Raw genomic sequence first — 11,650 nt, 5'->3', positions numbered from 1 at the left:
GGTTCGGTATATTATCAATTTCTAAGTCAAAACCGTTCAATATGTTCCGAATTGTACCAAATTATCTATTATTGTGTTAAGCTGCAAATAGTAATTAAACACAACTTGCACAAAAAGTCAAAAAGTGTAAAGACAGTGAAATTATAAGAAACTGATCATATGTATTTAATAAGACATCCTATTTCATACAGAATAAGAAATCGTTTTTCACATCGAATAAAAATTATAGGAAAATTATCGCCTCCAGTACCACTGGGGGTTCTGTGCACATCGTGCGGTGCAGCACCGCCCATGTGTGTACGGTGGACCCCACCACCGTGCACACATGGACGGTGCTGCACCACACAATGCGCACAACAACCCCAATAGTACTGGAGGCGATAAAGGTCCAAAATTGTACCGATACCATATCAAATCGATACGATATTGGTATTGAAAATGAAATTTGTACTCGAAATGATATGATATGGTACGGTTTTGATATTTGCTTTTTGTCAAACCGCACGAAATTCCTAATACCATACCAATTGACACCTTTAGAAACACTTTTAAGGCCATTTGCTCCAAGTTCAGGAAAATCTGAACACCGCATTTTGAGTAAACATAAGGTACTGGTTGTTATGATGACAATGGTGTGTGCATGTCGACCATCAGAGCACAAAAATACCTACTTGTTTGTGGAGCAAATGCCTTTATGCAAAGGTGACTTTGGATGGTTTCAAGCACAAAATGCCAACTTTTACTACGAATGAAACAGAATGATTTTCATATGAAATGGATCATGATGCTTCTATCTTCAAAGCAGTGATGTTTTGTCACAACCTTTAGAAATCAAGAATCCTGACTAAGTACAGCTTTTCCTTTTTTGAGATCAAGTACTAGTTACAGTTGGTACCACAAAAACAAGCTCATCTAAATGAACATGAAGGAATCATCACAGTGCTAAGAAGTAGAATCTACTTATATAAGTCAGCTTGTAAGTGCTGCATAAAATCCATGTTGTTACTTATCCATTCTAATATTCTTGCCAAAAGAGAGGAAAAAATATAAGACTTCAGATGGTAGCCGCTACATTTGCATTGTAAAGGAAACTCAATTGAAGGGGAAAAAAAGAAGAATCCTACACTTTATTCACTACTACCAGTAGCCATCAAGAACTCTCCCTCACATACTACCTCCCCTCCAACATATGCCTTCCCTTCCATTTTGGCTATTCCAAAGCGCTTCTGCAGCTTAACAAGTTTCATTCGCATGACCAAGGTGTCACCTGCAATCACTGGCTTCCGGAACCTTACTTTGTCAATTCCTGCAAAGAAGAAATTTTCACGAGAGCCACCCACATCAGGTTGCAGCATCACCAATCCTCCAACCTGGGCCATAGCCTGGATCAACAACCACACCAACAATTACTTTCCAGGAGGTACAAATTACAAATAAAAGCCCCAAAAGTTCATGAATGCACTTTCTTCTGTCGGGGGCAAGGGTCAGAAGATAAACTTGAGCATAAGATGCAACTTAAGCAATAAAGAGGATGAGATACATTGTTCAGTAAGAATCAGAAGAAGCTGAACATTTAGGTGCAAAGGAACTGGGAATATTTTGATATCTGCACTTCTAGTTTCAGTACCTCCCTCCATTACTAGTTTACAAATTCTACTTCACTACAAATTCCAACTATGGAGATTGTTTATAAGGTTTTTCACAGAAAAATTATTACTAGCATAATGACACCTTTTGGACCTATTGCGAAAGAATTACCATCAATAGTTGTTACATCATAGCCCGATCTAGAGGGAGGATCTACAACTCATCAGATGGGAAAGCTTCTAGCTGTACAAAAAAGGAGCGGTGCAGCCTTATAATATACCGGTTAAACACCAACCTGTTCAGGGAGAGAGCTAGACTACTAGTAACCAATAGATGGTTGCACAGCAAAAAAAATGGATCTTTTTGCCAATAGATGCTTGACACAGAAAAAAATGGATCTTTTAAGAATAAGTTGCCCTCTATTAATCCTTTTTAATATTGTTCAGTACATTTTGGGAATTTATGTACATTATGACCCTCCCCAGACCCCACAGTGGCAGGAGCCTCGTGCACTGGGTACACCTTTTTAGGTACTCATCATTCAAGAGTTATTTCAGATTTTATCTAAAAATTAAAATGAAATCCATGAGTAAATGTGAGGAAGTTTCTAATTAGAAACTCAAGAAAATGCTTCTCCCAAGACAGAAAGACTCTTGAACAGGAGAAGTCAAACTTCAGAATCGGACTCAAACCGGGAACCCACGGCCTAAAGGCAAGAAATCTACAGGATGCTACTTTGAAAGGGATAAAAGAGAAAAGTCAACCAATCCTACGGATGAAATCAATAAACACAGTATTTACTTTTCAAATTTATGATGCTGTATTTATATTATTATTAATATTTTCCCCTAAGATCATTACTGTTGATGTGTGAGTTTCTCTTTTTCAATTTTTGGTTGCAAATATGATATGATTTTATGGGTAATAACAGCTACTGATTCTTATTCCTACATAATTAATCAATTATCAAATCCTGATATAGATTGAATTTCAAAAAAAAAATCTATCAATCATCATAGAATAGGTTCGATGCTTGTACAAACATCAAACAAAAAAATGTATTTGATTATTATTAAGGTCATAAATTACCAGCTACTATAATTACCTTAAAATAAATTCCATTCACATTTCATTCCGTTGTTTCTTTATAACCGTAGTCTCAGTGCTTAAATGCCTATTTTATTTTCTAACATACTCAAAATGACAATACTGAACAATTGGATGCTAAGGAGTCTACAGCTTTGTTTACTTCGAAAAACTATTTTAGTATTGGATGGAAGAATCAATGGATTTCCAGCTCCTTTTATATTTTATTGCTGGATATAGTAGCCAACCAAGGTGGAATGTGTACACAAAGGAGGGGGGAATTACAGAAACAAGAAGGGAGAAAGGGGGTCAGCAGCCACCCACAGATCAGAGAAAACAAAAATATGAAGGTCATACCACAAACACGGTGACCAGATTACCCTTGCAAGGAAAAAAAAAACTCACAAATCAAAAGAAAGATCAAACCATACTAATCCTGAACCAGGAGAATTAGCTTGCAATAGGATCGTGGAAAAAGGAACAAACCAGCAAATACAAAAATTAAATAACTTAATTAGAACAGATCAGAAGGGCTTGAAATTGCAATCACAGGGTTATTATTCCAACAAGTAAAGAAGGCCAGCAAAGTTTGGTTCAAATCCCACGGCTAGATTTCCAGATAGGGAGCTATCCTACTGGAACTAGGAAACTTAAAAGCAACCTAGAACAGTATCAACCAGGGAGTTTCAGAACTCAGATCAAAATAAAGTAGGATTCAAACTGATGAATAATCAGTAAACAGTGATCAGATTCAGCAGAAGAATGATTCAGTTTCAGAACAGATATCAGAATTTGAAAGAAGTAGATTTGAACTAGGAAACTAGAATTCTAAACCTGAGATTATGGACCTAAATTGAAATCAGGATATGGCAGGAACAATCAGTGAACAAATCAGCAGCTAGAATCAAAGATGAGGGTAAAATATTGAAGTTCCTGAATTACGGGTAAAATATTTGCCACAAATACATAAAATAAGGCTCACAGATGGAATAACTGGCTTCCACCCAAATGATACAGTCATGGAAGAAGCCAATGATGACCTGCCTCAAAAGATGAGAAACTTTCCATGGACCCCCAAAGGCATGCTGCAACCAATCATCTACAATAGCATGTTCCTGCTCGACAACTGATAAGTGAACCCCCCCCCCTCATGAGCCCACCTGAGTCCATAAGCTAGAGATGTCAACTCAAACCTCGCCTATTAGCCATGCATAGGTGAATGAATGTAAAGTTTGTCTTAAAGGGCCTGTACAACTTGTCAATGTCTCTGGAGAACACAACAACATGTCAACAACTCCAATAGTAATTTCTAAGAAAAGAAATTTTTGGAGGGAAGAGACCTCATTATATTTAACTGTTGATGCAGATCTTGAGAAAGTTGCCAGTGATACAAGTGCTATTGAATAGATAAACCATAAAACATTTATAAATATGCTAGGGCCTTTTTAGAAGAGGGACAAAAAACAATAAAAAAGAAAGGGGGCGGTGGTGAAGTTTCTCATACTGGAGAAGTACATACGTGGCTTTGTTGGGAATGGGGTTGATGTAAGATCAGCTCAAAATTAACACTCGTAGATGGTGAGCCCAAAAGTGTTCAACAGGAATCCAAAACAAACAAACGTTCACCAGTTGGAAGAAATGAAAGATCTTGAACTGATCAAATCATAGTCAAAGTAATTCATACACTTCAATGACAAGTAGTTTTCTGGAAATTAACAGAATGATAGACTGGACAACAAATCTCACTAAAATTGGCAAAATCAGGCCAATCAAAAAACCCACCAACTAAGCTTTTATGCCCTTATCAGTTTTAAAGAAACCAATCTACTTCAAAATGCCATAAATCTTCAACGAAAAACTCCAAAATTATGAAATTATAGGGGTCTACTAGTGACTTATACATTAAAACAACCACTAAATTTCACCCTTACTTTAGGCATTATAAATTTATCCTGCAAAGTCATCATAATTTCCATCATAATATATTAATAATGAAATATCATAAACTTGTCACTAAATTCACAGATGAATTTCGGGTGAATTATCCCTATATTCACAGACAATGGAATCTTATCCTAGGTAGGGCTGTAAACGGATCGGATTCGGCTCGGATGGTGCTATATCCGCATCCGCATCCGCATCCGATTAGCTATCGGACGGATTCGGATAGTGCTAAACGGATACGGGCACGGATACGGATCGGATATTTTATCCATTTACATGTAAATATAGGTTTTCGGATAGCTACAGCCTATCCGTATCCGCATCCGTTTAACTTTCGGACGGATTCGGATAGTGCTAAACGGATACGGACACGAATACAGAAACGGATTTCAGCTATTCATATACACCCCTAATCCTAGGTAGCAGTTTTATTGCTCACAAGAAGACTGAAATTCAAGGACATGTACTCTGTTTTAAAACCTTTTATGCATGTGTCTTAAACAAAGTTTAAATTAAAGCACAAGATAGAACCTTCTCACAGAACCACATTACCCCCAGTTGAGTTCAGCACTAAAACCAGCTAGAGGAATAAAACTATTATTTGAAGAACTTCCAATACCTATTGAAGAGAAGCTCACCCAACATCCAAAGCAGAGGCAACAGTAATAACAGTAGTAAATTAGCGGCTGAAGATTTCCAATAGGAAGTACAACTTAAGAGAAATAGTAATGAACATAGTAGTCAAGGCATCGCATCACCTAGGCGAAAAATGCATTTTTCCTAGTGCTGGGTGTGCACACGTCTTCTTCCTCCTCTGATCGACTCAACATCAATTGTTCTGGAGGGATGAGTGGAAAGAACCCTAGATTTGTATCCGTTCACTGGAACGATTGTTGTTGGGTGTGGAAGGAACCCTAGATTATGTTTCTTCTTTTGTTTCTCATTCTAGCAGGATGAGTGGAAGTAACCCTCTTTGAAGGAGAACAAACATAAATAGAAAAAGGCCCAATGCCATGTCGATGGGGTTAATTCATAAAAAGGGCAATGGCCGGCAATACTATGATCAGACCTATCAAGTCCCTATGCTGATAGGAACCTGTGGATCTGGTTGTATCCCATTTATCCATGGAGCCGATTTCTGTGATTACTTTTTTGTTAAATGGATTTGGGATTTTTTATTTTAATTTTCATCTATTGATTGATTGAAGTCTATGAGGATATTGCTTAATTTATGCTGGAATTACGATCTGAATTATCCTTTGATGTTAAAAGGGACTTGATTTGGTTGAAGTGGGACTGGGCTTCTGTGCCTGTCATTACTGTTGAGCCCATTTGCATTATATCACCCTCATCAATGGAAAAGTCCCGATATGGTTTTGGAAAGAGATAGGGCTTTGTGGGCCTGTCATTACTGTTGAACCCATTTGTATAAACTCCACATTAACAGATGTGTAAGCCTACACGACCAAGGTGAAACCTATGCGACAAGGCGGTCACCGACTCGCCATGGCAACTATGGTAATAAAAGAAAAATCAGGAACAACCATTAACTAAACCAATCATCCCCTTTTTTCTTCATTCTAACAATTTTACCCAGTTCTAATCGAAACCCCATTACAACTGTATTTTTCTGAAATACCTAATATATCCTGATATAAAAAATAAACAATGTAGAAATTAAACAGAATTAAAGGAAAATTTCCAAACTAATTCAGCCAGCTCATTTTTCTAATCTAAAGCATAACCTAATTCCACATCACACTCAGGATTCCTTTGCAAATTAGTAACTCCAACTTTCTTTCTTTCTTCATTTGCCTTAGTTGGACTGAATGGCACCCCAAATTCAAAGAAACTGTGAAGGCCCAGACCTATGTTCCTTTGGAGAAACAAAGGGATCGAGTTTCATTTGGACCACTCCACCAAAGAGCAAGCAAAGCCGTGATTTTCAAATTATAGCAATTAAACTGTTTAATCTACTGGGAATTGCAAAAGGACTTTGGTTCTTTTGGATAACCAAGATGCTCCATGCCTGGGATTTAATGACAGCTCAGTCAGAGAAGCAAGGTCAAGGATGAAACAAATCCAAATAGAGGAAGTTAACCCTCCTTTGATGTAGAACAAAACAATGTTGCAGCTCAGATTTGGGTTTTTTGCTTGTGGAGCCCACTCGGGGTGCTTTTTGAAGTTGTTGTCCAAGTTGTTAATAAGGGTTTATAGAAAGGCATATGGTTTTTGTTATTGGTCTAGGTGGTTAGAAATTACATTCAGTCAAAATTGTTTTTGTGGAGCAGTGGCAATATGGTAACTCGGTATATAGCTTTTTGGAGGATCCTTTCAACCCTAGGTGGATTCTTAGGTAAGTTATTCTTTCCTATTCTTCTACTGTTACAGCAGCTACTTCAAGCTCTGAAGAATCCCCTTTCCACCATTAACCTCCATTATACGACTTAACCAAACGGTGTCCAAATTTTCTTCCATCAACTTTTCGCCCTTTCATCTAGTGTCCAAATTTTCTGCCCTTTCTTCTACCATCAAAAGCCTAACCATTGAACTCTTTTCCAATACTTTCTAATTCCTGTCCAACCATATCAGAGCCCATTGCAGCTTTCAAATTCACTTACAGCTTCACAAAACCCTAACTCACTTAAATCCCAGCCTATTTCAACCATTCTACAGCATTTCCTCTACACCCTAACCCTAATTTCACTTTAAATTTGTTTCTTTGCTCTTTACACTTTCCAAAACCAAAAAACAAACCTCCCCTCTCCTAAAACCAAGCATTGTTCTAGGTTATCACCATGGAATACTAGTGATTCCATATCAACGCTCATGGGAGATATCATTTCTGAGACCCTTGCAAGAGAAAAAGATGTTGCGAACCAAATTGTTGAACTGTTGATGAGTTATGAGGTTTGAATTTGATTGAGTAGGCAAACTTTAAGCTCTCTATGACCATTCAACAGAGGGTTTAACAGGATTTGTAGTTCGTTAGATAATTGGAAAGGCACATGATGAGTACGTTTTCAGTGCAACCAGATGGAAAGAGGAAAGACCAAATACAGGGTGCCGATTCTTCTTTTCTCCTGGCCTTGGTAATGAAGAATTTTAAGGGAATTTATTTTCCTCGTGAACTTATGACCCTCACCAGATCCCGCAGTGGCGGGAGCCTCGTGCACTGGGTACGCCCTTTATTTTCCTCATGAACTGTTCTCTGATTTAGAACTCCCTCACCACTATTTCTTGTGCTGATCATGTCCTCATTGAAAAGCCTTTTGTTACTTGGTCTTGACAAAAGGTAAGGGAGGGAATTATAAGATGCTAGATTTTGGACAGAAGAAGATGGAGGATTTATTTTATGGATAAATGACATATTCCTAGAGAGAGAAGACAAGGCTACACATAGGCCATAAACCACCAGCTCCAACAAACAATTAAGCTTTCGGATGATTCCCTAAACACAAATACTGATCACATCCTCTAACTACAGAAAATCCAAAACATGCTGAAGTTCTTGGCTTTCCAAATAAAATGCCGATATCTCCAAGGACCACCCTGAACCAGAGCTCAACCAATTGATGTCCAGAGCACAATTACTCTCAATCATAATGCATTTCCAAGACAGCTGATGAAATGCGAACTGAATAACCCCAAGAGACAAATATCTCGCTCACAACAATAAATAGCTTAGGTCCATGAAGAAAAAGAAATATTACGGTGTTCCAAGATAAAGCTTGGTGAGACAAGGATATGGCCGGACATTAGTTCACCACCTTACTTGATCAGGTTTTAAGCTCACAAGAAATGCATCAGGGCTGAGAGAGCTTCTTCTGATAAGTTCGAATCAAGATCACATTTGTGGGAGCATTAAATCAAAGCCTTTTTTTTTTTTTTTTTTTTGGGGGGGTGGGGCGCTCTCTTCTTAAGGTCTGGAAATTATCTATAGGACACACTATAGACAAATAACTCATGATACGAAGGAGAGAGGATATAGAACAGTTGCTATACAGTTTTCCTTTTAGTTCTTTTAATTGCCAATCAAAAAGGAAAAAAGATTCATTCTACCTTCTCCTTGCACAATATGAAGTTTTTTTTACTGTCACACTGAGACCTTCAAAATGGTGAGAAAAATGACAACAAGCATTGTTTTCAATACAGTTGAATGGCATAACCGACCCCATTTGGTTGGGATAAGGCTTAGTTGAGTTGTGTGGAGACCTCCAAAATAATTAACTTTTGTCAAGCAATGCACCATAGTGTTTATAATAGTAATCTCTCTAATAACTATAATAATAGTGCAAACAATTTCCTAAAAACTCCTACGGAATCTTAGTCAAATAAAATCAGTGATATCATGTTCAGTAGATCAGTAGAAAGTAGACCTTAAAATCAATCTATTGGGGTTCTCCAATGCTTATATATCCAATTTGGAAATCTTCCATGGCATAGCAACTTTTAAGATGATAGATGTCTAACAAGATAAATGGAAATGCACATCTATGGATTGTATACGAACATGAAATCTGAGCCATAACACCGTCAATCTGTAATACAACTTTAGAAAGCGCCCTATACATACTGCACGTCCCTTGGTTAAAAGCTTAGATTTCATAACCACGCTCATGGCTAGATACAGCTATCAGTATCACAGACCAACACCATGTTTAACCTTAACCTTGGTCCTTGAAAGCAAGTTTTTAAAAGACAAAAAAAAAAACTTAAGTTAAACAATAAATGCAGGAAGAGGTATATTTACATTCAGGGGACAAAAATAAAAAGATGCAGGAACGAGAAATACCTCAATCATGAGAACACCGGGCATAATGGGCCTCTCAGGGAAATGTCCAGGGAAGAAGTTATCATTTATTGTTACATTCTTAATTGCGACAGCTGAGACCCCAGGATTGTATTCGATCACTCTATCCACCAGAAGAAATGGAAACCTGAACCACAACCCCAAGACACGAAGTAATTAATCTAAATGTACAGTGAAGATTTAGGAGGGGGAGAGTTTGATGTTCAATATTAAAACACCAAAGCAAAACAATCGATTGCAACAATTAGCAATCCAAACGCAAAACCGTGAAATCACAGGAAAGTTGTCTGACCTGTGCGGCAAAATCTCACGAATCTGGTTAATATCCATAACGGTTGGAAATGCAGGATATCCTGCCAAAAGCTCATGAATTCAGGGAGGCCAACACCCGGATTGTATAAACAAGAAGAGGACAAAAAAAATTTTGAATGAAGACGAGAGTTTTGGAACAGAACATACTCTTTTCGATGGGTATCTCCTTATCTGCATTCTCAGCGCCGTTTGCGGAGCAGCGAGTGATGAAGTTACTCCTGTTCTTGGATGCAACAGACAAAACACGAGATCTAGGGTTGGAAACAGAGATTCGAGGCAAGGAGTTGGTTCTTTGAGAGAAGGCAGGTGGAGGAGCTAAGAAGCCATGGTCGAGGGACCTCGGATTGAGAGTCGAATGAGATGTATGTGGAGATGAGAAGGAATTGGAGAAGGCAGTAGCTTCCATGGCAGACGAAGAAGTGGAGACAAGAGTCGACGCGGACGGATCAGCAGAAGGCAATCGATCTAAAGTAAAAATTAGTGTTAGAGGAAAGAATTCCAAATGTATTTGGGTGAAATAATTGGTATGATTGGGTGGGCGAACAGAACGAGGCAGCACTAGCAGAGGCAGAGTGGACTTAATAGTAACGTTTTTAGGTTGGAAATTGAAACTTGAAAGTTGTCAACTGGCAAATCAAAGCGGATATCCCAAAGCAAGCCTGGAAATCTCTCTTAGCACAGAAGTCTTAAACCACATGCGCAACCACGAGTGTGGGTTTATTAATCGAACCTCGCTGTTGCTTCCTTTCTATAGTGTGTCTAGTTCCGAGTCTGAACCAGTTGAACTTGTTAACTAATAAAGCCCAAGTTGCAGAAAGAAAGGAATGAAGAAACTCATTTATTGATTTTCAGACTTACAAATTCTGTAGACAAATAGACTCCTTACTCACACACATATTACACAGATCAAGATTACTCTCTTTTTGGCATAATTTATATTTATGTTTATCACCAAATTGTGAATAATCAATTATGATAATAGAGATTATGGACTATAAATAATAATGGTTTGATTACTACTACACATAATAGATTATATAATTTAAATAAGTTTGGTATGCTTCAGTGAAGAAGAATAAATTATGTATTATACATATATATAACAAAAGCCTTCCTTTTATATAATATTATAATAGAAAAAAAAAACTCTATCCAGGAATGTGGTCTATGCCAACACTCTCATGAGTATCTTTTTCTTCCCCATATGAAAAGATACTTTTGCCCCTTTGTTTTGAGGAGGAGAGAGATACACACATGGGAGAGCTAGCGTAAGCCACTCTGGGATGGGATTTTTAATTTTAGCAGGGGTTGGACAATAATTTTGTACACTTCTGTGTCTAGGCCTAGGAGCTACGTAACCAACCATCATTATTTTTTCCATATTATATATAATATGATACATGTTAAAAGAGAGGGTGGGAATGGAGTGGGTTGAAGAGAGATGTTTTGTTCTAATTTTTTGTTAATTTTATCATTTTACCTCCACTTAAGTAGTAATTCTGCACATGTTCATTAATGGTATGTATATAAACAAATTTTAACAGTTTATGGTGATAAATAATAAAGAATTCTTGAACAATTTATGAGTTAATGTTTATATTGATTTTTTAATGAGAAATAAGGATCATAAATCATACCAAACACATCTATTTATGTTTATATCAGATACACATAAATTTAAACTATACCAAAAATAGCAAAGGTTCATAATTTATTTTAAAATTTTTATAAGGAAAAAGGTTGGGCACATTGCTCCACTGTGTCTATCTCTCCCCCCCCCCCCATCCCTTGAAATGACCCTCTACCCCTCCTATATAATGCAATGCTACATCCTGCATTCCCATTGGTATCGTCTATGAGCTTGCAAAACGCAAGTGGTGTGCCTATCCCTCTCCCTTTTTATAATTA

The 11,650-nt window shown here is 37.5% G+C and overlaps 1 protein-coding gene and 1 non-coding gene across 2 annotated transcripts; one reads left to right on the top strand and one right to left on the bottom strand.

Moving 5' to 3' along the window:
* Window positions 1-827: 827 nt before the first annotated feature.
* LOC122648710 (3-hydroxyacyl-[acyl-carrier-protein] dehydratase FabZ-like) lies at window positions 828-10,218 on the bottom strand. The gene is made up of 4 exons (XM_043841935.1): window positions 9,890-10,218; window positions 9,723-9,783; window positions 9,413-9,557; window positions 828-1,382 (listed from the first exon to the last, which is right to left on the bottom strand). Exons 1-4 carry the CDS (start codon window positions 10,146-10,148, stop codon window positions 1,128-1,130), a joined length of 720 nt encoding a protein of 239 aa, XP_043697870.1. The 5' UTR covers window positions 10,149-10,218; the 3' UTR covers window positions 828-1,127.
* Window positions 5,620-5,769, top strand: LOC122649282. Its single transcript, XR_006331248.1, has one exon. It is a non-coding gene; the product is annotated as a small nucleolar RNA snoR2/U65 (small nucleolar RNA).
* Window positions 10,219-11,650: the final 1,432 nt, after the last annotated feature.

The sequence above is a fragment of the Telopea speciosissima genome, chromosome 1 (genome assembly GCF_018873765.1).
Source record: "Telopea speciosissima isolate NSW1024214 ecotype Mountain lineage chromosome 1, Tspe_v1, whole genome shotgun sequence".
In the NCBI taxonomy this organism is placed as follows: domain Eukaryota; kingdom Viridiplantae; phylum Streptophyta; class Magnoliopsida; order Proteales; family Proteaceae; genus Telopea; species Telopea speciosissima.
The sequence above is the reverse complement of the archived record's forward strand: the minus strand, read 5'-3'. Positions and strand labels throughout refer to the sequence as shown.